Below are 24,463 nucleotides of genomic sequence, written 5' to 3'. Positions count from 1 at the left end.
CTTTGGTTTGCATCGCGTCGAAGTAGATGCATTTGAATGGATATAATGATGATTCATGAAAAAATCACGGGGAGATAGTGACAGACCATTATTCTTAATACTAATCATAACTTAACGCTAGCACCACCAACTCATCCAAGGACAGCCGTTCCCCAAGCTTTTGTCTTGTCATGCTGCACTGGCTGGTTCAGACCCTGAAGGGAATGGCGAACCATCGCCGTCTAATCGTGACACCACTCAATGCTCATCTGATTTATGATCGTGATGTTCATCTTTCTTGTTCCCAGACTCGTACAGGTAATACAGCACTGGCACCGATACTCCAATGGACACGATAGTCCTATATTCGTACATTAGCCAATCACCGTACAGCAAGGGGTAGAATCTGGAGCTGGGGCTAACCATGGCAAGTCGCTGCTCTTCTTCACCTCGTGGGTAGCGGCATATGACCGTCGTGCGAACTGCTGTGTGGGGTTTCCCCTGAGGCTTGCAATACCCCCGGCAAAGGTCCGCATCGCAACAGGACGTACGAGAAACATGGTGGTGGTGATATATCTCCCGAGTCGAGCAAGATTCGAGAGGCGAGGCGGCGGTAAGAGCGGGATATTCTTCTATGATGAAAGGAAAGACCAATTACGAATATCGATACATCCACGGGGTCGAAGAGGCGAAAAGGGGGTATCTCAGGCGAAGACTTCGCATGGATCTGGTGTCGCAGAATGCGGGGAACTGTGACCCCAGGTCTTGGCGCGTGTTGATTCTCGGAGTTTACAGAGAAAGGACGATGAATCACTCAAGCAGTGTGGGAATCTTGAGAAATCAAATGATTTTACTTATCTCTTCCAATCATTTTACTTGCGATGTATGTCTATTTTTATTCATTTTCATACCATAGTCCAGTCAATCTGTGAGAAGTTGCGCAAGAGGTCTCTCTGGTGTCCCGTAGGAGCTCAGGTCCAGCTCCAGCCTCAGGCAGCCGATTTCAAGCCGTTCACGCCTGGAGCTCTTCGTGTCTTTTTTTTTTGAAACCGATCCCCCAGTTTTCTTTGCCATCTCTCGACTTTTTTGTAGACTCACAGTTCATTCCTGTCTAAGCCACGATACATTTCGTCATAACAAGGTTTTACCTGCATTCCACCGTCTCACTCTCTATCTCATTGTTCATCTGTCCCGCGCGGGGTACGCTTCAGGATGGGAGACCGACAGGCAGTCCAACAAAATATCAACAGCTTGCTCTCCAAGATAGACGATGCAGACCCAGATATGAGATACATGTCTCTCAATGATCTCTACGGGGTTCTCAGTGGTCCCAATACCAGCTTTCTATCAAACGATCAGATCCTCTCAACCAAGCTCGCCGAGGGCATACTGAGCGCCTTGAATGACCAGCACGGTGACGTCCAGAACCAAGCGCTGAAATGGTGAGGAAGCAGCAGCTATAATATATACCGCGCCCCATTTGGCTGACTATATGGTCTTCGCCTTAGTCTTGGTCCGCTTGTCGTCCGATTGCCCCTCGACAGCCTTAGACTGCTCCTGGAGAAACTGTCAAACCTCACGTCTTCTCAAACTATTGATACGTCAGTCCCAAACACCGCTCTGAGAGTAATAGTCACAGCGCTCCCACGACCTCAGCCGGGCCGAGCACCGGAAGCTGATGCAAACATGGCATACTCTGCCGTCTCAACAGTTCTCATCCCTCGTCTGATCGGAGCTGGCCCATCGACCTCGCAACGGAGAGGTTCGGTCACAAAAGGAATGTTGGAGAAGGATCCCGCAAAAGGCTTCAGCAGTGATGCGATTGATGTTGTAGTTCAAGTCGCCTCATGTTTCGGCACGCTTCTGAAAGAGGATGAGTTGACAGCCCTGGAGAAAGCAGTCATGTCCATTATCGATAACGATACAGCTGGCACTGTGGTCACGAAACGGGCATTGGCTGCCATCTCAGCTCTGGTTCTTCACTTCTCGGACAGTCAGCTTGCGACGTTTGTTTCCGAGCTCGTAGAGAGGTTCAACTCTCCACAGCTGAGCACCGTTCATCGCCGACACTTGATAGCCGCTGTCGGCAGCCTGGCTAGGACAGTCCCCGGCAAGTTTGGACCCCATCTTCCTACACTGGCACCTTTCATCTTTTCAGCTGTCGGTGAGGATAACTTGGAGGTGAGCAAATCTGATTTTGTCTTTCGTTGTGATGCCCGCGTATTTCTAACAGACGTAGTAGCGGATCCAGCTTGATAACGCCCATTCGATACCTTCAGCCGCCTAGGAGAAACCCTTTTCGCTGGTAGGTGGTCCAGCTCCAATCTACCTATGGCAAGGTGAAAACCAATGTAATCTGAAGTGTTCTGGCTAGACCTATCTATTCCCTGTACCCTGGACGCATTAAAGATAGAATACCAAATCGTGAACTGTTGTTTTTCAAGCACTGCCGCTCCATAAGCACCGATAAACTCGTTAAGTGAGCTATTATTTGGCCGAACTACCTCCTCTTTGAGGGCCGAGGGCACCATCCATAATACTGCACTTATTCTTGTGGTATCGAAACGCCGAATTGCGGGCTTATCCACCACCAGCTCCTTCCGCAGCTGTCTCTCCTCCGTCGTGCTTGCCAAATACCAAATTTCACCAAAGCAATTGCCTCCTGTGGACTTTTAGCCGGCTCCAAATTGCACTTTCCCTCTCTCCGGTGGGAACTCTTGACATGTTGTCGAAGCTCTTCTTCCCTTCCGATCTCTCCATCATCCTCCTCCCTTTGTCCTACATTGGAGTACACATTACGAATCATCTCATATTTTATATCCTTTGTCTCAGAAACCTCTAATTATATCAGTCGGCTCTCAAAATGCATGTGCGTTATCTTTTGATTGCTTCTAGTCTAAAGCTTTTGAGCAGTGCCACCGGACGCAACATCATCGACCTTCACCCAGAATACGAAACAGTTCCCGTCGTCTCTAATCTTGAAAGCCCTGGGGTCTCTCAGAACTTGCTAGATCGTGATATCGGCAGCGCAAGATGTGGCGCAGGCTTTGGTCGCTGCTCCAACGGCAATTGTTGCTCTACGGCAGGTATGTGCGCGAGCCACTGAGAGGGTGGGCCAGTATAGGAGTAACTAAGAACAGGATTCTGCGGCAATACAACCGGCCACTGTCGATCCCCGGACTGTCAGATCGACTATGGCCACTGCGATGCACACGCCACGCCAGGCGGTCCGTCCACAGAGTCGATTCCGCGGCCCAAGATTGGGAAAGCTCTATACGGCCCAAACGAGATTCGCCATTGCACTACCCCTGGAACCGTTGCTTTAACCTACGATGATGGCCCCAATCAGTACACTCGTGATCTTCTGGATCTATTGGATAAATACGGGGCCAAAGTCACATTCTTCGTTACCGGAAACAACAACGGCAAAGGCCAGATAGATAGCCCTGACGTACCATGGGCTCCCCTTATACAGCGGATGGTAGTCAGCGGACATCAGGTGGCCAGTCATACTTGGTCTCATCAGGATCTCAACAAGATTTCCCAGGTTCAGCGCCGAACTCAGTTGCTGTGGAACGAAGTGGCACTCCGAAATATCCTCGGCTATTTCCCTACATACATGCGCCCTCCTTACTCGAGTTGTACCACGGATACAGGATGCCTGAATGACATGGGGGATCTCGGATACCATGTCATCCTTTACGATATCGATACCGAGGACTATAGCCATGATAGTCCAAGCACCATTCAGCGTTCCAAGGACATCTTCGATGAAAACCTCAATCGAGACAAGGGTTCTCCTAAGTCCTCGCTTATCATCGCCCACGATGTACACGAGCAGACGGTGCATAACCTCACAGAGTACATGCTGAAGAAACTGTCGGCTAATGGATATCGTGCGGTGACTGTCGGAGAATGTCTTGGGGATCCTCAGGAGAATTGGTATCGCAAGGATGACAATTTCAAGGTCCCAAGCAAGACCAAGCCGCAGCCTCCGAAGAAAAACATCTCTGTTGATGGGAAGTGCGGCGGACAAGTCTCGTGTATCGGGTCCACATTTGGGTTATGCTGTGGTGGGAAAGGCTACTGTGGGAACTCGACCGAATTCTGCGGAGCTGGTTGCCAGTCAAACGCCGGTTATTGTGAGAGCGACTTCGTTGACAGTCAACAGACCGGGCCGGGAATAGTCGGTTCCGATCCACTAGGCGATAGCATCACATCTGGCAAGAAGTATTTCAAGTCAGATGCAAACTCGGTCTTCCAAAATAGTTCTTCGGTGTTTGCTTTGATATTTTTATTTGGCTTAACGTTGCTGTGATTCCTTGATTCGTTACAAGGCTCAATTTTCGGCGCCCCGTTGTATTCTTCCGGGGTTTGTTCTGTTATTGCAAGATGCAATTCCTTGTACGGACGCGGTGGAATGTTCAATATCAGATGCTAGGGAGTCGCTGATGCTTCCTCAACCCATAAATGCCTTTTGAGATATGTGCTAGACCTATTGTTCTCGTTGCTGTTTACAAGAAGCTGAACGGGTAGGTAGAGAATAAAAGCTGGACACTCACGTAGTTATCATAGCGAGTTTTCTTTGTCGAATACAGACACGACACTCAGCAATGACTTTGAGAAATCAGTCGTTGTCCAAGTTCTCACTGACTCTTCGTAGCAATAGGGACAGTGCAAGGGAATACTACTAAGAGGAACAAACTACGTTTGAATCAACATAAGCAGTCATTATGAATCATCGATCGTTACAAAGATGCAATGCGCCGCATGGAAGTTGACACTAGTACAACGAATGCCTCCCAGGGTAAAGTATATATCCGGAACACAGTACTGTATCAACAGAGTCAACGCCTCAGGCAACCACTTAATCGCAAAGTATTGAATCACTCAGCATGTAGTAGATTTAGAATGAACAGGATGGAAGCAGAAACAACGTAAGCTTGGGAGAAAATCACCGCTTGACAATCTTCAACAATGGCGCAATTCGAGCTCTCTTGCTCAGCCCAACACGGTAGGGGACCTTGCATGTTGAAGAGATGGGACTGTGTTTTCCGGGGCCCTTCGCTGATGGCATTTTGGGAGCGGTGGACTTTTGAGGTGTTTCGGGGGGTTGTACGAGCTCAGGTTCGGAGGGTTTAGTAGGAGAGCTTGGTTGAGGGCGTTCGTTTTCTTTTTCTTGCTCTTGGGGTGGGTTAAGGATTAATGAGGGGTCTTCGGGTTTTTGAATGCAGGACTCGTTCATGAGGACGACTGATATACCGGATTCGGGGCGGGTGTCGTTCAGCTCGAGGGAGTCGGCTTCTTCGTCAGCAGTAGCCTCGACTTGTTTCTGGGCATCCGCCTCTTCATCCAACTGTTCAGACGTCTTCTTTCTCTTTCGGCCGCGCTTCTTAGGGGCTGGTGCGGGAGCGGGCTCGGGAATGGTCTTCCTGCCGTTTGATTCAGCTTCGTTCGGTGTGACCACGTCTTTCTGCGGAGCCGGAATAGCGGGCCGTTCGTCTATCCATATCACATCTTCTTCGACATCTGGTTCGAAAGTTTTGGTTAGGGTAACGGAAGTTGTTTTGCCACGTTTCAATTTTTTCTTCTTGGGCTCTTTTGTCAATTTGGAGGGTGGTTGTCCCTCTTGATCGACGGCATCCACCTTGGGTGGTATATCCTGGGCCTCGTTCGTGGGCTCGTCGAGGGTGGTCTGGGGAGAGACATCATTTTCGACTACAGTCTCAGATGAAGCCTATTAAGCAAGGGTTATACATGTGTTCCCCGATGGGTACGGCACAGGGTTGGCGCTGCCACCAAGACATACCTTTGCGTTCTTAGGGGGTCTTCCTGGCTTGCGTTTCTCAGGTTTCGTTGGCGCACTTCCGCGAGGCAATGCATGAGAAAGTTCATCGTCTTCCTCGTTCATGGGGGTTGCCTGCTTCTTCTTACGCCCTCGTTTCTCAATCTTCGGCATCTCGTTGGCCACAGTTTGCGCGAGTTCATCAATGCTAGGTGACGGCTGAGGCAAGCCCGGCACCATGTTATCGCTCTTCGCCCTAGTAAGTTTGGGCGAAAGAGCTGATGAGAACGGCTCCGTATCATGAGGAGACGAAGCCACTCCCTGCATAGAGGTCCAACGACGTAGGTCAGGATCTCGCCTAAGCTCTGTCTGTGTAGTGAACTCCGAGTCGTGGATGAAATCGGCCCAGTTTAATTGACCAGACGAGGTGTGATTTGAAGAGTCAAAGATGTTGTATGAAGGTGCCGATTGCGACCAACTGTCCGTAAGAGCAGTTGTATGGAGCTCCGCCTGGGGAATGGATAGTTCTGCCTGGGTCGTCGAAGGACATTCGCGGAGAGGAGACCCATCCCGTAGCCCAGTTTGTTGGATAGCATCCTCTCCATATGCATGCCCTGGCTCTGGCACATGGACCTCAACCGCCTGATTGGCCTCCGGAGGCGGGGGTTCATCGTCGAGTAGTCGTTGTTGGGCAAGGCCAATCTCCATCATGGTCCCTAGGCAGAAGAGGAATGGCATTAGTGGCCATCCCAGACAAATAAATAGACTGTTCAGGAAAGCGTAAAACCGAAAATCTAAGTTGCAAAGGTAGCAAAGGCGATATGACTGGATGATGCTTCGTACCCATTGACCCAACCCCAGCCTCAGGTATCCATTGCTCTTCTCGCCGTCGTTGGGAAGGAGACAAGACCGTCGGCGGGGCATCCTGCGATTGGAGAAATTGGTCGAAGTTCACTCCTATCTGTGAGCCGGAATTGACTACTTCCTGAACCGGTGAGCTCTTTGCTCCGTGCACAGCATGATTTGCGATGGAGACGCGGTTCTGCTTTTCTGGGGAGACCTCGGCGAGAGGGTCCTCGTCATCATCGGAGTCCTGAATCACACGGTCAAAAGGCATTAAGAAGATATCAACTGAATAGAGGTAATTATGAGCACTAATATCAGCGATGCAGGATCAAACTGCGCCATTAAACAGGGTTTCTTCGTCTCAAACGCGCAGCTTTCGTTCCAAGCAGCGAGAGCGACGCGATTTCACGTGATGATAAGATCGGGTTTCGACGGTGTGCCAAGAGATTTATATACAGAAAACTGTCATGTCCTGAGTACTCATTACTCCATAGTGCTTTGTGGCCGCAATACGCCCCTCCCAAAGAATTCGCTAATAATTCCAAACCGATCCTTCGACCGTTGAAGCTCCGTTTTGAAGAGATCATGTTGATCTGCCGACTCCACCTGTCTCCTCCGAATAGCTTTGATGGTAGAATGTTCCGGAGCACAGACAGGGCATTCAGCATCTTCATCAACCTTGTTGAGGCAACGCTGGTGGAAGGAGTGCTTGCAGAGGAAGTGGACTGTGGGGAGGTCGAGGGACCTGTTGCAGGACATACAACGGCGCGCCTGGAACACAACGGGTTTCGATCCCAGCTGTTCCAGCTCCTGCATTTTAGTTTCGGTTTCAGCGCTATAGCTAGATATCAGGCGGCGGTTCTGAGTAGACAAGTTAGCCCGGGCTCAGTCCAACTTAGTTAGCTCGAGAGGTAGACCTACGGATGATATTTCCTTGCGTTCTCGCTCGATATTGTCGCTTAGATATGTCTTGACCCTACCCATGGTCACGACAGCGTTGTTACTGAGCGCTTGGATTACCTGTAGTGGCGACATAAGTCCATCCTCGGAGATTCGCTTCAATACGGCGTCAAGCTCGTCCCCAGCCTCTTCGAGTATTTTAGGGCTTGACGCAAAATACGTCAGAGCATCCACATAAAGCTGCGGTTCCTCGGGACCGTATTTTTTCAGCGCCCTGATAGCCCCTTGCGTGTCCTTTGCCGTCGTAAAAGACCGAAAGATATCTGACCTGAGGCCAGCTTGCTCACGGACAAGTGTAGAACCCTCTTGGAACTCGGATAGATCTGATAGAAGCAGGACATTTGAAGTCGAAATCGGAATCTGAAAGGATGTTAATTTCGTAGACACCATGAACTAAGACAAGGGGTCTTACATCCTTGCCCTCTATCAGCTTTTTTGCTTTAGTCTGCCATTGTTCCTTCTCGGCTGTATCTTTTTGCCGCCTCGCCGCATTTAAGTACATCTCGAAGAGTGTGGTGTAGAGATCTATCTTATCCTCTTTCTTAAAGCTCTCTTTGCTGACGAGAGCCTCTAAGAATGTTATGAATTCTTGCGGGTGGCTGACAAACGCCGAGAATGCTGTTCGTGGCTTAGGGATCTGGTAATTTAGAGTGGGCTGTTCCCTCTCTTCCAGAACCGGCTGGGTCGCAACCGGTTCAGGCCTTGCATTTGCACCAGAATTGAGTAAAGGCAATGGAAGGAAAGCCGCCAGGTTTTGTAGAGGATTGTTTTGTTGCGCTTCAGGTTCGGGGACCGGTTCAACTTGTTGAGTTCTTGGTACATATTCTCCCTTGTAGTATTCGATGAAAAGTTGGGTTGTTGTCGAAGGGCAATTCGACAGTAAAACGCGGGAGTATTTCATTAGGTTATTGTAAGCCTTGCTTTTGTCAGTTGTCGTCAGCTTTGGCTTGGTGTGGTATACGCACCAATTCGGGTTCCAATCTCCAGACGTACTCGAGGGCTTCCGCATATTTCTTCGAGTCCTCGATCAAGATGTCCACAACCATGTCATTTTCGCCATTCTTCGTAGCTAGGTACGCAGCTTGCTCGTAGTAGCCACCTTGTCGGCACATTGCAATTGCTGTTTCAAGGTCAAACTTAAGTTCTCCCGGAGCCTTGATGAAAGCATCGAGCTTCTTGGTATCTTTCAGTTTCGCGTAGCAGTTGAGTAGGAGCGTAGTGTGGTCGACTGAAGCCCGCTCGTGGTCATGCAACTCTTCGAGGTACTCTATTAAGTTATGGATCCTCTGTGTGTCAAGATACTATATCCGTAATCAGCATGAGGCAAACTTCCTCAACATCGCCGGGTACTAACTTTTCGAATAACCTGCGATGGTTCGGTATTATCAATAGCCCTTAGATATTGCTGCATTGCAGTGTCGTAGTCACCTTTCTGATATAAGAAATCGCCGTACTTGCGGTAGATGGCGTTCTGCTGAAATGTGTCGACGCCAAGTTTTTGCGCCAAGTTAATGGCCAATATGTAAAGATTGCGTTGGTAAAGGATTTCAAGCTTCTGCTGAAGACTCTTCTCTCGGTACCGATAGATCTAAGCAATATTAGCAACGATTACGAGATAACGGCCAGAATACTTCAACCTTTCCATCTGTGGTAAGGAGATATAAATTACCCCATTCCTTGAAAATCTGTCTTACGGGCGACAGAAGAGACTCTGAATGTGCGATAAACTTGAGGTCAGTATCTAACAGGGTGAATGTCGCCGTCCCGATTATTTCATCCCTGGCGACACCGAAGCCTTGCAATCCGCCCGAACCTGGTGTGGCAACTCTCGGCGGGCAAACCAAGGTGACATAGTCTCTGAGCATGTTGATAGAGCTCTTGGGGCTCTCGAAGGCATAACTTTGACCCCGCCCATGAGGGCCATACGTATATATCGCATCCTCTCGCGCGACAAGAATGTAACCATTGTCGCTATCCAAGGTCATACAGCCGACACCGCATCCTGTATCTTCTAGAACTCGTGCCGGCTGTCCCTGTCCTCGACCGGAAATCACAAGCGCCAGAATCCGATTCGTGGTAGAGATATATAGTGTCGTGACGGCCCCATTTAGTACCTCCAGCCCGGTAACAGGCTCCTCGGACTCGAATACAATTCGTTGTCGGGCGCCACGGTCATGTATCAAGTCGCCACGGATGATCGCCACGGAACCGTTTCCAAAACCAACCGCAACTTGAGATAAGTCGCCAATGGTTGCGAGCGCCGATACCTACAGGTGGTGAACTTAAGTAGAGACTAAATGATGTCACCTCAGGTATAACCTACAGGAAAGAGCCTCCTCGCGTTCTGCGCTGGTGTTGTAGACAAGCAGCGTGGGGTCCCGGTCTTCCTCTCAGGCTTGTCCAGAGCCCATACTTTCAACACCGGGTCATTTAGAAGATCCTCGGCTAGCGTTACAAGAAGCGATGTCCCTTCGAGCTGCTTTATGTGTGTAATCGATCCATTATCGGAGGCCTTGAACGATTGGACGACCTTGAAGGAGGAAGAAACGGTATGGACGAAGCCGTCAGTCGTTCCGAGAAAAAGGTTCGCCGATCCGGAACACAGGCAGGAAGTCTCAGACTATATGACTGGATTAGGATATGCTGATCGCGCAGGAGCGGGTGCCGTACATTGAAGATAGTCAAGCTGTCTTCGGGAAGCTTCACCTGGGACACATCGAAGAAGTTGAACGCTTTCCACTATTGAAGAGTGTATTAGAAAATCGTAAGGTCATATAAGCGGCATCGCATGCGTACCGATGTCAGAGCCATTTTGACGTGGCTCACGCCATGGAGAAAATTGAGGGGAGGTTGGAGCAGGCTGCCTCTGCGGAGATGTTCCTCACGAAGCTCCCGCCACGCCAAGAGCAACACCAGCAGAGCTTGGGCCAAGCGAAGGCAAACGTCATCCAAGCTCAACGGGATGAAGAATGGAGCAAGCGCTTTCCTAGTAGTCTCGGAAGGGATCTTTATTTTCACGGAAATGTATATACAGGCCATGCTTATTCATATTGAATAAGGTAAATGAGTAGGTTTTCAGGCCAGGAGGCTCCGAGGAACTACCAATCGCTATACTACCATGCAATCCAACTCCGGCTTAACGCCAACAACACCGTACATGTGCTTCTACAAATATAACGACAATCACCTCGGGTGTCCCAGCTCAGTGTGTAGTGCCTGAAGGGTGAAGCTGAGGGAGCCCAGTAGTTTTGCATTGTGTGATATCCCTGTTGATCTCAAAGCTTTGCTGCAGCCAGCTCCCAGCTTCGGCGATAGCCTGGCTGAGATTAAAGCTCTCTGCGCCTTGGCCTTCCTGGGCGGTGGGTGGTGTTGTCCCTGTCAGAGCCATTGGGAGCACACTTTGCTGAGACCCAGGACAGAAGTCTCCTACACCCGTGGGTTGCTGCTCAGTAGCACTAGGGGTATCGTCTTTATCTGCTTGCGAAGACTCGGATGGTGATGATGGGGCAAAACTAGCTGTCTTCCGTTTCTTGGTTCTCGATTTATCCCCACCAGAAGGCAATATCCCACAACCGGCCTTCTTTTCGGTACTAAACGTAAAAGGCGTGGTAGCATCGATCATGTACTGTGTGCTGATCATTTCCGCTTCCCCCGTTTTTGGGTTGCTAGGTCGGCTCACAAAGTCCTTATCGGGGGCGTTCATCTTATGGAATGGGGTGATGTTGACTTGATTTGGAGAGCCGTGCTTTGAACCTTGTGATGCCCGTCGCTTTCTTGTAGAGGTCACGGGACTTTGATCAGGGCTCATAAGATCGTTCTGGAAAGACTGCTGGGCCATCAAAACAGCTGCTTGAGTCGAACACTGTTGAGCATTACTGTGATCCTCGGTACGATTTGAGGTAGCTTTGGATATCGCGATCGAATAGAGCGAGGTGATGTTATCTTGAATTGGTGGGTTTGCAGGCGCAGGTTGCGCGGACGGGAAGTTATTCTCACTCGTAGTGCCATTTTTCGGGGTTTCAGCCAACGCTTTCTCCAAGTTCGATAATGAGGGGTTCTCAATAGTATTAGAGCTATTCGACGACCTCAGATAATCTCCCAAGTTATGCCGACCTCTGGGCTCTGTTTGGTTAGCCTCGACACTACACACCAGTTGTGACTTCGGAGGAAATATTTCCGGTCTATTCGGCGGCAGGTTGGCAGGGGCAACAGCTTCAGCTTTGCTCGACTCGTCGCCAGGGTTAAATCGGATGCTGTCCCCCGCCCCCGTGCCGGACGTTTCATGCTGCTTCAATCGATATTCGAATTTTGGTAGCTGAGACGAGGACGAAGCCACATAAATCGATTGACGGTCGTTCATCGGCGGTGAAACGCCTTTCCGCTGCTTTGCGTTGCTAGAAGGACTCCTTCTATCCATGGGTATACTGTTTCCCCTCGGCCGAGGTGAGCCGCTTGGTTCCAGTTGTCCCGGCTGTTTTGATAGGCTGTTCCTCGATCTGACTCGTTCATGCTCCGCAATGTCACTTTTACTTCCCGAGTGAGCACTGGCTTTAGCTTTTACACGACGAGATGAGATACCCGCCGAAGGTGAAGTCGGAGGATCGATATTCGGGAATCCAGTGGGGATCCTGTCTTTCTTCAGCCACCTTGAATCTGTCGATTTCGATGTAAATCGAGGAGATTGACTCCCTGCCTCGGTGGTCCACCAAATTGGCACCCTGTCCGAGCAAAAATCACTCGGGTGCGCCCGTTCGCGAGCATGGCTAGGCCGAGACGACTCTGCTCGCGTCGCCGACGATTTCGAGTGGGCTTTGCGATTCGGACTGTGGTAGTGTTTGCGCTTCAGAGAACCGGTTTCCGGGATGACCTTTTGATCTGTAGGGTCGTAATTGTTCTTGTTTCCGGTAAATTTCTTCCTATCTTTCTTCCACGGATTAACCCAGCTTTCATTGAGGGGTCCCCGGAGAGACGCAGAGAGAATGAAGAGAGGTCTGCCTTGGAGATACGCCTCTCCGAGCTTCTCGATCCTCAGTCGCCGCGCCGAGAGCCGGCTCTCATCAAGCTCATCGTCCGAGCCAGCTAGTCCATAGTCATCAACCCCAGGAGCGAGCGGCGAGCATGTTTCCAGAGCCAGGGGAGAGGTTGGTCGACGAGAGGGCATCTGGGGGAGGAGGGGTCATGGGTGGGCGTCAATATTGACAGTGCTGCTGCTGCTGCTGCCGCCGCCGCTGCAGGGCACTGTGGTCAAGTCGAGAAGAGCGCAGGAATGAGTAATATTGCCAGGAAGTCCTCATATCTTCTGTGTTAGATGAATGGGGTGCCTGTGTTGCCTGCATAGACTGCTGGATCTGCAACTGTTGCCTCGAAATTCTCCATGCCTTCAGGTTCGGAAACGAAACCACTTAACGCGTCCCACGGGGTGCCCCAGCAACGTGTCACGCTTCTGTCATTTGGTGCCTGACCGCCCGGTCATGTGCTCCGAGTCCACTACCTAGGTATTTCATCTCTGTGCCGAATCGGGTATAGGGCATGAGCAGGTTTTCATTTGACTAGGTATTGTCCTCACCCTCAAAGTCACGCACTGATATTTCCCCTTGTCGCCTCCCTCGAGCAACAGAGCCCTTGTCCTCATCATGATTACAGCCATAACCTTCTCGTCAACAACCCCAGATCCAAACTCGGGAGCTGGTTGATTTGGGCGATATTGAATACGCTCCTCGGCTGCCTTTCCTCCAAGAGCTTTCCGAGGAAAACTAGGTTCTGAAACGAAGGAGTGGACTATTCCAGAGATAGATAGAGAGGACATTTTCTTGTCTTGGTGGGATCAATCTTATTGCACGCGGAATATGAAAACTACACAATATATTTTGGCGCCGCCATCCAAGCCGCGACACTGCTCTGGATGACAATTACTGAGTCCCCTGCTAATGGCTTGATGGGTGCGACGTGTGGGTGCAAGGTACTACAAGTACATACCCCTCTTGGAACAGTGGGGAGACACCACCACTTGTCACTCGTTGGATATTCTTCGAAAAGGGGTAACAAATTATGATGTCTCATGCCTTGCGGTGATCCTGCATGGGATTTGTATGCGGTCTCGCAGTCCCTGTATCGGAAGATATAACCAGTTTTTCCGGGGATCTCGAGTGATCTCGAGTGAGAGTACCCTCAGCTCAACCCTTTGAAGGAAGTAAATTACGGATCAATTGTAGTCCGCAAGCCGCGAGCCGAGGGAAGCACTGTGTGCTACCTATACGACTGCTCGGGCAAGCCTGAGGTAGGTCGCTGCCTCGAATTCAAGGCAGGAAATCTGTCCGCGAGGGGCGGAGGGGACGCGAGGTCGGCGATTAGAAAGACACATTGTTGGGGTAAATTGCTAAGAATCAACCCGCAGCATGGGGTCCAATGCAAGAGCATCGTGCAAGGAACATAATGTGCAGGAAAACAAGCGGTGGAGGCAAGCGTTCCGTGGAAGCGTTGGGGTTGCCCCGAGCACCCGAACCAGACTGCAAGGCTGGGAGCTTGTTCTGCCACCATCACAACAAAGCAAGAATCCATCGGTTTATTCCCCTCCCATCCATATCAGGATGCCCTGAGTTACTACCTGCTATCGCTTCTGCTTTATTGCTATTTATCTGTTTTACTCCTGCAGCTTTTATATCCTGCGGTGGCTGCTCCATGTTTTCCCTCCGGGGCTGCATTTGTTAATTTCCGCAGTGTCTGGACTCACTGTGGCTTTGTGATTGCGATGTGCTGAGCTGGTTTCAGCATTTGTGAAATTCCCTCTCAAACGAAGACAATGGACAACCCGCCATGGCTGGACAGCCTTTCCGACGACTGGGTCTCGTTGCCAGGGTCTCCCACCAGCCCTGCTCTACCCCGATCATCACCGATCAACAACCACTCCCGCCGCTCCAGTGTACAGAATACTCCTAGCCGCATTCCTGTCCCCGCGCGTCGTTCTGTCGAACCATCCCCAGCCTCAGACACGAAGAAAAAGGTTTCGCGACCGTGCCACTTTGTAAAAAGAGAACCTCCGACCCCCAAGACCCCGCGCACCCCCAAGACGCCGTCCAAACTGAGATCCCCCGCGCCGGAGCGGTCGAAGAAAAGTCCAATGCCTAATCCGCCCTCTGGGCGTAAAGGTGGCCAGCTTGCGATGGATGGAAGATCACCCTTGAGGTCAGTGTCCAACGCGTCAACTGAACCTGGACAACAAAGCACCGTGCAAGTCAGGCCGAAGAAGGACAACCGCAAAGATAGGACTCCCGAATGGCGGAGGAGGTTAGTGAACGGGGAGATGCCTTCAAGCGAACAACGCGATCTGTTTGCTCCCATCGGACTGGAAAGCGTCTTCAAGCCTCCGTCACCAAGTTCGCCGTTAGCTCAGAGCACACCAATTCCAAGCATGAAGCAGCCGGATGACGGGTGGAATTTCAGCGTCAATTCTGCGAAGGAAAATAAAGCAAAGTCCCCAGGCCGAATATCGCAAGGTCGAAGCGGAAATTTGACTTCGACACGAAATTCGCGTACCAGACAGGGACACGGCAAAGTCACAACAAAACCGCCAAACCACGAGCCGGAGCTAAAGAGGCGATCAAAGCAGCCGTCGGATACGACTCAAGCCCTCAATGACTCTCACAACGACACACAACTGCGGTCTGCCAGCGGGCTGGAGGATCTACGAAACGAGGATATTACCCCCATCACTTTCTCACAAACAAATACGGTTGACGGTAATGGCGCGGCAGAAATCATCAAATCTGCATTAAAGCAAGTCACATCCAAGCTCGAGAGACTCCACTTGGAACCAGGGGACCGACCTGTTTCCAGAGCGAGTGATAGCGTTTTATTCGGCCAACCGAGCGATATCGTGTACGATGCTGCGCCTGAAGACGAGCTCCTCGACGTGACGAGCAACTCTCTTCCCCGAGATCTCTCAATGGGAACACTGGATTACCGTGGGCGGAGTGCATTCGCGAGCCTGCAAGGGGAGCCGTTTTTGGATGAGCGCTCCTTCCATAAAGACCGGTTCTCTCCCGCGGCCTTCCCTTCCCACCGCCTGTCCCCTTTTGCCCGTCCCAGTATGCGGATTCGAAGCTCCCCGCCCTTCTACCATAAGGCCAATACGCGGATTGGGCCCCCAACACTCCCGCGACCTTCATCCGCCAACGTCGAAACGTCGGCGAACAAAGCTGAAGCTATGATATCACCTGGGAGCCCGTTGAAGCTATTTGCAACTCACGACACATTCACGAACAAGAAGCTCCTTCGACGGATGAGCCAGTTTGAGGAGACCCTCGGAGACGAATCAGAAGAGGAAGACGAACCAGTTTCGCCCTCGGAGGAAGCTCGACGCAAGGGCGAGAGTCGAAGCCTTCTGAACCCCAAATCAGACCATCGTCGGGGCGAATCTCCTAGCCGGAAAAATGGCCAATTAAGGCCTGGGGGCTCTCAAACTCCCCATATAAATCGCTTCGGGGAGGGCCAGCTGGATAATTTTGACTTTTCGGATGCGAGTCCCTACGATGGCAATTTCCTTCATAACGACTCCCCAGATCCCTACCTTGCTCCACCAGGTCAGTTGCTCTCCGCTAAGGGCAAATACCGCCGGCGGTATAGACAGATTAGTCATGAGTCTGAAAAGTCCGATAATGTGCCAGTTGGACAGAATGGCACGGCAAATAATGGGCCAAGATCAAAAGACAACGGAGACGGGAAACTGAAGTTGGATACTACCCCCGGCAGTCCTGTGAAGGACCCAACTCCGAAGAGGCGAAGAACAATCATGAAGTTTCACAGCTCCTTACTGGCCGACGCAAACATCGAGTATAGCGGAGCTTCTGATGATTTGTCGTTGCTCCAACGAAGCCTGATGCAGCACGGTTTGAGATATACTGACAACGAAGCTGAATCAGGGGCACGGCCTCGGACCCCTACACCTCACCAAACAGGGTCTTTTGAAAGGAAGCAGTCCTCCCCGAGCAGGCGGAAGCAACAATCTGAGCCTGATGATAAGGACACCCCGGAGTCCCAAACTATACCCAATGTGGTCGGACGCCCGCCGAACGAAGAAATCCGCAAAGGATCAATCACGACCCAGGATTTCCTCAATGAAGCCACCAAGGTCATGAATCTCATACGATCTAAAGGCACAACCAAAAGTGGTCTGTCTCGGGTGGAAGAAACGGATACGGAAGAGGACAGCGGTAATGAAAGCTATGAAGAAGAGTCAACGCTGGAAGAGTTTTCACGACCGCCCAGTAGAGAGGGCGTTGACCTGCGAAAGTTACGGGAGCCTAAAGAGCAAAATCCACGGATTTTGAGCCATTTGATGAAATTTCGGGAACATGATGAGTTGGAGTTTGGTGTCAACGGCTCCATGATGGGCCTGCATCTCAGAGAGAACAGCAATGAACCTCAGAGATTGGAGCCTGGAGGCCCTGGGACTTGGGCGCGAGACCTTCATGCGGAGCATCGAAAGCGCAAGCTACCCGCAGCTCCTTTGACCGAGGAGAATGATCTCTATGACTTTTTGCGACTCAACACTGGGGTGTCCGCAACCAGTTTCAGTACTCGCTCCATTCATACTGGCTCGTCTCAGGGCTCCCACGCTAAGGGTGTCTTATCGTCCGATACTGTGGCCCACCTTATTCCCGAGCAAGTGAATGGGCTCACCTACGATCGCCTGAAGCATTTGTGGGTTAAGGAAAGTGACAGACAGCCCCGCATGAACCAAGGGAGCAAAGATGGTGATGACGACCCATTCAAGGATATTCCTGACCTGAGCGTCGATGAGTTGGAAGAGATGATGATGACTCGGGATTCAGGCTCTCCGCAAAAAGCGGAATCATCCCCTCCGCCTGAAAGGACTGGCTCCGCAAGCCCGCATAACGCCAGGTCTGGACGAAAGTCTTCCGACCCTATCGCCAAAACGGTACCCGGCGCTCCATCGGTCAACCTCAGCTCCGTCCAATCTGGGATAAGCCACTCGACGTCCAGTCGGCCCACCGCGGGAACGAGGGAAACTTCATGGGGAACGGATATTCCAAAGAGCAGAACGTCTTCGACTGATGTTGAACACGAAATCAAACTTCATGAAGGCCGTTTGTCGAAACCTCCTCACCACCAGACAGAGCGCGACCATCAAGCTCGAGTTGTGACCATAAGCTTCTCATCCCCACTTGTTTCTCAGATTGAGTACAGCGACGATGACAGCCCCTCGAAGCTTCGAAAGGCTGCTGCAATGTCGCAGGCGCAAGCGGGGGGGCCGGAGCATCCCACACCTCAACTATCCAATTACGACCAGGCATTTCGACGGCGGTCTATCTCAAAAATCGATGAGCGGAGCGAAGATGCGGTTGAGGATCAAAGCTTGGTCCGAAGGAACGCGGAGGAAGCTCTTGAGCCTACGACAGCTGAAGACAATGTGGACAAATCACTCTCCTGCTTGCGAAATCATGGTCTTGATACAAGCTATAGTTTCCATCTCAGCCCGCTTCCCGACTTCACAGTCGATCAGATCGACCAGCCATTACATCTCGAAGTGAGTTATGTTGCTCAACGCACACACCCCACGTCATTGCGCCAGGTCCATGGGGCCTTTGCTCTGGCGACAGAAGACTTGGTCAAACATATTACGGAGGCTGAGCCCTATGAGCCGTTTTGGGAGCATCTTCGTCGTCTAATTTTGCGTCGTAAGGGACTCATTACCCTTCACAAACTCACCGAGTTTTGTCCCCGCTTGGAGGAGCTGGACGTATCGGAGAATGACATTGGCCAGCTGAGTGGTGTTCCGTCAATGGTAAGGAACTTGTGTATCCAGGATAATCGCCTCTCCAACCTTACTGCATGGAGCCATTTGGCAAACCTACAGTATCTCGATATCTCGGGCAATGAATTGGACAACCTTGATGGACTCAGCGAACTTATCCACCTTAGGGAGTTGAGAGCGGACAACAATAACCTCCGAGATATTGAGGGAGTTTTCGGGCTGAACGGTCTCCTGACTTTGAAGTTGAGAAATAACAAACTCGCCTCCATTGATTTCGAGACAGCGGAATTGTGAGTCATGCTATCCCTGGCGCTCTGTAGGTAATCGTGGTCACTGATGTTCCCCCTAACAGGGTTCGCCTGGGCGAATTAGACCTGAGCCATAATGATCTGGTATCAGTTCAAAATATACAGAACCTTCCAGCTCTATATCAACTCGATCTGAGTGCCAACAGACTCGAAGAATTCCCGAGTTCCTCACCACTTGATGTGCTGCGGGAAATAAGGCTCTCGAACAACCACTTACGCAGCCTCGATGTCGAGCTATTCCCAGCACTCACTCTTCTTTACGCGGACCAGAATTGTTTGTCTACTATTTCAGGTCTCGGTGAGACACGGGACTTGCAAATACTATCCGCACGGGAACAAAAGATTCCCGATGAACTGAACGACGGACGTTTCGAGTTAGACTTGGGTATAGTGAGGGATATCAGGAAGGTGTACCTCTCCTCGAACAAGCTCTCGCCGCAAAGTCTCTCCCCCTCAGCGCCTCTGTTGAGCCTACAACTTCTTGACCTTGCATCATGCCGATTAGAAGTTCTTCCAGAGGATTTCTCCATCAAATTCCCTAATCTCAAGGTGCTTAACCTCAACTTCAATTCTCTGCTGGGAGTTAATGAGCTGGTCGGCATGAACTGTCTCTCGCGACTAACTGTTGCCGGTAACTCCATTTCAAGACTCAGGAGACTCTGCCAGGTCCTAAGCCGAATTGGGCGCACCAATAAATCGAAGATTTGCTCACTTCAAAAAGTCGACATCAGAGGCAATCCATTGACGGTCAGGTTCTATCCACCACCTATCACTGGCAGTGGAAAACACCCTACCCGCAAGTTGATGGCGAACGAAATAACACCTTCTAGAAATCCTGCTGTCGACCTAGATCTACCTCTTCTAGCGCAAGCCGACCAGGAGGGCCAACTGTTTCCCGTAGGAAGAGAGGATGACGCGGAGAGAGATACGGAAATCAACGATCCCTACACCCTTCCTCTCGCCGACCCGATAATGGACCAGAAGCACCTGGCGCACTTAGACCGGGGCACAAGACTGAAACGTCGAGTCTTTGAACTCATGCTATATGCGGGAACTGGAGGCACCCTTAAATTCCTCGACGGGCTAGAATTCCAGCCGGTGCTGGAGCCAGGCTCGGACATGAATCAGGCTTGGATGAGGCTTGAACAACTAGGCGTTCTCAAAAAGAAGGCGATCACTGGATGATCCCCTGTTTGGATTCTTCCCGAATCAGCTTACGATATCCTCCAGCAGCATGTGATGTGTGAGCATTTTTCCTTCTCTCTTTTCTTTTCAAACATGTTTGATGATCATCTTGGAGGTTGGGGTATTGGTGCAGTATTGCTTTTCGCGTATTATATTTATCACAACTGGGAGTTTGGGCATTGGTATTTGTGTGAGTCTGTCTGCGTCACCCGAGACCTGGGTGTATGGGAACATAGCGAGCTGTCTTTTTTTTTTTTTTTGAGTTACTCGATCCGCGTCTATTAGCAATAATTGCACATTCAATTATACCCCTCCTAGAGCTTCTATCTCACCCTTCTCTACGATCGAGCGGGAGTGTGACTGGACCCGAATTTTGATATCCGATAGCTGGTTTTAGGCACAGATGCATTGGAGCGACATCCTTGGATTTTAGGGAGCGTTACGCTCAAAATTCCCCCTCCAGCTTCGTCAGCTCAGCTGAAAATTGATTTCTCACCCACTCCATATAAGTCTTCCACTTGTGCCCATCCGCTGAACCTTCCGTAACGGGGAACGCTTTACCTAACTCATGCGTTATCTTGAGAACACCCATCGACGCCTCCTGGGCCTTCTCTAGTTCCTGCTTCACAGCATTATCTTTGGGCTTAAAAGACAGGACGGCGGTGTAGCGTTCTGAGAGGGCATCTAGGTGTCGTCGGGTTTCCTCCGGAGCGAGGACGATGAGTTTGGAGGTCATAAGGTTGCAGATTGTGCGGATGTCTTGTTCGTCATCCAGGCCAGCTAAGATGCGTTGGAAGAGTTCTGAGAGGTGGGACAGGGAGAAAGATGTGTCGAGAGCTGCGTAGATGGTTTCGTAGGCGCTCTGGGATATTTCATTAGAATCATTATGACGTTGCGCATCGCGAATGGGAGTTTCTTGTTTACATACCTTGCGCAACTCGAGTCCATCGTCGACCTTGTGCTTGAATGGACCCATTTGAACCTCCCTGATAAGTTCTGGTTTGATCTGTGTGTCACCGAGGACAGCCGGGAGTAGTTCGCCAAGATGGGGAAGGATGAGACTCATTTTGTTGTGTATTGCCGAGTTGAGAGTTGTGAGGGCGAGGCGATGGTTACCGAGGTCGCGATCGCTGAGCATGTTGACCAGAAGAGGGACAATAAGTGGTCTGAGGACATCATTGTAGGTATCACGGGAATCGGATAGTGTGTAACGGAATGCAGATATTACGACACTGCGAATACTTGGATCTGAATTTGAGAGATAATCCTATATTAGGGAGGCGGGGTCAGCGAACAGATGCAGTGGGCAAAGAAGTCCTACTTGACTTACTTGGAAATGGGGGATATAGGCAGTTGGGTCAACCAATGCTAATCGCCCAACACATTCTGCTCCCACAGCACGATTGTCTTCTTCTTCAGAGACAACAAGCAACGCCTGCCAGAGTTTAGCGGCGGATGGGGCTACGTCCGGCCGGATCATCTCAGGGTGCTGAAGCAACTCCTTCACAGAATGCAGAAGAAGGTAGCTCTGACCGCGTGACTTTTCTAGACCACCCAAAATGGTTGGGAGATACGCCTTTACATTGCCGGCGGCGGCGTTGCCTAAAGCAGTGGCTGCGGCTAAGCGTACCTTTTCGGACTTAGAGTTGAAGTGGGGAATGAAAACGTCCGCGGTCAACGGGCAACTGGCGCCCATTCGAAGTCCGGATTCTCCTAAGATAGCCAGGGCAAGACATTGGCGCGGAGCATCGTCCACTGTTTGCAGCTCGGATAGGAAATCCTCCATTCGGACACCTAATTTCGAACCACCATGGACTAAAAGCGTGCCGATGGCTCGCCCGACAACGGATGTGTCCCCATTGATGCCAACATCTCTCAGAAGCCTCTGCATTAGAGTCGAACCGCTATTCTCTTCTCCTATCACTCTCACGAGAAACAATAGCGCTTTCAAGACCGTTCCAGCGAGGGTAGTACAGACAATTGAACAAATTGCAGATACCAAGCTATCGTTGACTAGAAGCTGGGCATTCCCAGGGATGAGTTTAGCAAGAATGATGAGGGACGGGGCCAGCAAGTGGAAATCTTCGACGCTGATGAGCGGTATGAGACAATCCTCCAGGTTTCTCATGGTTGCACCATCATAGTGAACTCTAGTGTTGGCATTCATGGCAAGACTGCGGAGGGTCTCCAAGCTGGCACTTCGAAGAACGCGATCTGATTTACGTAGCTGGGCGCCAAGCTCTGCAGTCACCTCCTGAACCCAGGAGGATTCAGCGTCATCCTTTCGCGAACAGAGGACAGCCACATCATCGATAGCACGAATAGTAGAGAGCCGGGTCGTCTCATTCTTTAGACGTTCCACCAGAGTCGACAGTCCTCGAGATCGAAGCTGCAATGAAAGGAATGCAGAACCTTGTTGGCCAGATGATCGGGCGAGAAGGACTCCAAGGACGTGAATTGCTCGTTGTCGAACTTCGAGATCGGCGCTCGTATCAGTGATGCGACTGTGAATAACATGATAAAGCCTCTCCAACTGGGATGCGAGGTCTTGTGAAGCAACAGCCACACGTGGTGGAGTGAGAGCTTTCACAATTTGCTCTACTGCTGCAAGAGCTTCACTGCTCACTTTGTAGTTTCGATCATTGACTGCACCAATGACGCCAGGGATCAATGCAATCAAGAAAGGTAGGAGAGCATCCGAAGCATGCGTTTCCGCAATCGCACCAATGAGACTGAGGGTTTCGATTTGTAGGGTCCCCGCGCTGGCCGAAGCTCCAACAGGTGCAGACGAACCACCGGACAATGACGACTTGAGCACATCTGCAATTGGGTCTTCAATCTGCTGGAGATGATCCGCAAGGCCTCCGTAGCGAACAAGGGCCAAGCTTTTGAGAAGGACTATGATAGCTTGCTTTAAGGGGATGGATGCTTGTTTCCACATTTTGACCAGGCTTCTAATGATCACAGCAAGAGCATTGGCTAATCCAGACTGCGCCCCAGATTCCGGCGGAGAAGGCGCAGCAAGTGGAGTTCCCACCGCGGATGAACTGCCCATACTAGGCTCAAAGTCGATCATGCTGGCATCACTGTCCTGGCGTCTCCTTTTCCTGGAGTTCTTGGAACCGCTTCCGACTGATTCCAGAAACCCATTGGAGGTAATGATCATTGACCCTTCTCCGGTTTTCCGGACAAGGGCATCCATAGTAGAAACCAGCTCAAGCTTGACACTTTCTTCCCTCTCTTTTGTGAAGCGGGTTATGAGAGCAGGTGCTATCTGCTGATACAAGGATGCGTCGTCCAGGGCACGACCACGCCCATAGGTGGAGATAACCGTGTATAGAAGCTTGGCTGCGCAGCGACGGACCTTCCAGCTCATATCATCAATGTCGCTGTAGCCACCTTCTTCTTCGAAATCTTCAAAGTCGTCGTCTTCCGTATCAGGCTCCTCCGTCGCATCATCCGCTGATCCATCATCCTGTGTACCGCCCATTTCCTCGTCTTCTTCGAGCTCAGCGACATTGGGGTCATATTTGAGGCATCTCAGTACAGACCTGATGGTATTCGGCAAGTACGGTTGCATCTGTGTGCTGCACGAGCTGATCAATGCCTCCAACGTCACCAAGGCTGTCTCTTGGAGCTCATCCGCTTGGGGATCGTGCTCCTCGTCTTGCGAGTAGTCCGACATTGCATCCGACGACATTATGTTGTTGGATAAGAGCTCACGGGTAGTTTCGTATGACGCCTATTGAAGTTCAGGGAAATGAGAGTAAGCAAGAGAAGCTGGAGACGAGACAGCCTTGAGCTCGGGAGCTTCAGCGAGTGTCAAGTGATGGTGAACCAAACAAAGCTGTGGGGAGGTGAAGCCCCGCGCTAGTGCCAAAGCGTCTCGGAATGATCAGTGCCGATTATCCGATCTTGGCATAAAAAGCTGAGAGGATGAGGGAGAGAGAAAGTGAGCGGGGGACTTGGAGAGAAGACAAATTTCACTGCTGCAGGAAATCAAAGAGGTCCAATGACTGAGAGGGGTCGGTTTGAGACTGTTTTGCGGCCAGGAGGGCTTGCAGTCCACCCTGTTTCCTTGCCTTGGCTCGTTTTTTACTACTGGCGTTTTCCGCTGTCTTGGTGGCAGACACCTGGCCCGTGGACCCTGTGCTCGTATTAGATGTAGAAGGCTGGGGATTGGCAAGAGGAACTGTGGCAGGAGTGGTTCTTGAAGGAGCGCGCGTCTGGGTCACTGTTCGTCGACGGCATCGTCGACACTTGTAGACGGTAGCCCATTCAACAACAGGGCCCTTTCCTACCGAAGTAGGCGCTTGCTGATGAACCCTCTTCCAAATCGATGCTGTCTTAGTCCATTCTTTTTTCCGAGGACTACCGCATGCGCCACAGAAAGCGTCATGGAGTCGCTGGTTGAGGGGTCTCAGTTCGTCGTGAAAAATGGAATTATGGACGGACATGAGATAGGCCGCGGTTGAGGGACTGGTGGAGCTCAAGGAGCTGGCAGAATCCTTCAGAAAGCTCAATCGGGGCGCATATTCTTTGAAATGCATCTTATTCAATGATTTGGGGTTTCCTACTCCCTAGTTCGGGGAATAGCAGTGAAGGAAGAAGAATAGTAATTATGGT

General features: G+C 50.9%; 9 protein-coding genes across 9 annotated transcripts; 3 read left to right on the top strand and 6 right to left on the bottom strand.

The window, feature by feature from the left end:
- Window positions 1-237: 237 nt before the first annotated feature.
- On the bottom strand, window positions 238-539 carry BJX67DRAFT_378017 (uncharacterized protein; the record flags this gene model as incomplete). Its single annotated transcript, XM_071032264.1, has 2 exons — window positions 238-340; window positions 403-539. 2 exons carry the CDS (start codon window positions 537-539, stop codon window positions 238-240), a joined length of 240 nt encoding a protein of 79 aa, XP_070889662.1.
- A 462-nt stretch (window positions 540-1,001) lies between these two features.
- Window positions 1,002-2,424, top strand: BJX67DRAFT_344373 (uncharacterized protein). Its single transcript, XM_071028246.1, has 4 exons — window positions 1,002-1,421; window positions 1,488-2,160; window positions 2,222-2,284; window positions 2,342-2,424. Exons 1-3 carry the CDS (start codon window positions 1,192-1,194, stop codon window positions 2,264-2,266), a joined length of 948 nt encoding a protein of 315 aa, XP_070889661.1. The 5' UTR covers window positions 1,002-1,191; the 3' UTR covers window positions 2,267-2,284; window positions 2,342-2,424.
- A 418-nt stretch (window positions 2,425-2,842) lies between these two features.
- On the top strand, window positions 2,843-4,297 carry BJX67DRAFT_378015 (chitin deacetylase CDA6; the record flags this gene model as incomplete). The annotated part of the gene is made up of 2 exons (XM_071032263.1): window positions 2,843-3,065; window positions 3,120-4,297. The coding sequence occupies 2 exons, from the start codon at window positions 2,843-2,845 to the stop codon at window positions 4,295-4,297; spliced, it is 1,401 nt and encodes a 466-aa protein (XP_070889660.1).
- A 334-nt stretch (window positions 4,298-4,631) lies between these two features.
- Window positions 4,632-6,875, bottom strand: BJX67DRAFT_344368 (uncharacterized protein). The gene is made up of 3 exons (XM_071028245.1): window positions 6,608-6,875; window positions 5,789-6,480; window positions 4,632-5,716 (listed from the first exon to the last, which is right to left on the bottom strand). The coding sequence occupies exons 1-3, from the start codon at window positions 6,609-6,611 to the stop codon at window positions 4,934-4,936; spliced, it is 1,479 nt and encodes a 492-aa protein (XP_070889659.1). The 5' UTR covers window positions 6,612-6,875; the 3' UTR covers window positions 4,632-4,933.
- On the bottom strand, window positions 6,876-10,434 carry BJX67DRAFT_344364 (tethering complex subunit PEP5). The gene is made up of 9 exons (XM_071028244.1): window positions 10,367-10,434; window positions 10,241-10,309; window positions 9,894-10,190; window positions 9,208-9,837; window positions 8,925-9,158; window positions 8,536-8,871; window positions 7,983-8,486; window positions 7,532-7,930; window positions 6,876-7,471 (listed from the first exon to the last, which is right to left on the bottom strand). The coding sequence occupies exons 1-9, from the start codon at window positions 10,379-10,381 to the stop codon at window positions 7,094-7,096; spliced, it is 2,862 nt and encodes a 953-aa protein (XP_070889658.1). The 5' UTR covers window positions 10,382-10,434; the 3' UTR covers window positions 6,876-7,093.
- Window positions 10,435-10,538: 104 nt separating this feature from the next.
- Window positions 10,539-13,037, bottom strand: BJX67DRAFT_344363 (uncharacterized protein). The gene has a single exon (XM_071028243.1). The coding sequence runs from the start codon at window positions 12,729-12,731 to the stop codon at window positions 10,773-10,775; it is 1,959 nt and encodes a 652-aa protein (XP_070889657.1). The 5' UTR covers window positions 12,732-13,037; the 3' UTR covers window positions 10,539-10,772.
- A 1,061-nt stretch (window positions 13,038-14,098) lies between these two features.
- BJX67DRAFT_245330 (uncharacterized protein) lies at window positions 14,099-20,060 on the top strand. Its single transcript, XM_071026169.1, has 2 exons — window positions 14,099-18,634; window positions 18,697-20,060. The coding sequence occupies exons 1-2, from the start codon at window positions 14,370-14,372 to the stop codon at window positions 19,835-19,837; spliced, it is 5,406 nt and encodes a 1,801-aa protein (XP_070889656.1). The 5' UTR covers window positions 14,099-14,369; the 3' UTR covers window positions 19,838-20,060.
- canA (putative cullin binding protein CanA) lies at window positions 20,060-23,678 on the bottom strand. The gene is made up of 3 exons (XM_071026168.1): window positions 21,168-23,678; window positions 20,766-21,104; window positions 20,060-20,699 (listed from the first exon to the last, which is right to left on the bottom strand). Exons 1-3 carry the CDS (start codon window positions 23,535-23,537, stop codon window positions 20,283-20,285), a joined length of 3,126 nt encoding a protein of 1,041 aa, XP_070889655.1. The 5' UTR covers window positions 23,538-23,678; the 3' UTR covers window positions 20,060-20,282.
- BJX67DRAFT_245300 (uncharacterized protein) lies at window positions 23,679-24,463 on the bottom strand. The gene has a single exon (XM_071026167.1). It carries the CDS (start codon window positions 24,385-24,387, stop codon window positions 23,821-23,823), a length of 567 nt encoding a protein of 188 aa, XP_070889654.1. The 5' UTR covers window positions 24,388-24,463; the 3' UTR covers window positions 23,679-23,820.

This window comes from Aspergillus lucknowensis (genome assembly GCF_044049455.1).
Source record: "Aspergillus lucknowensis strain CBS 449.75 chromosome Unknown BJX67scaffold_5, whole genome shotgun sequence".
Taxonomy (NCBI): Eukaryota; Fungi; Ascomycota; class Eurotiomycetes; order Eurotiales; family Aspergillaceae; genus Aspergillus; species Aspergillus lucknowensis.
The sequence above is the reverse complement of the archived record's forward strand: the minus strand, read 5'-3'. Positions and strand labels throughout refer to the sequence as shown.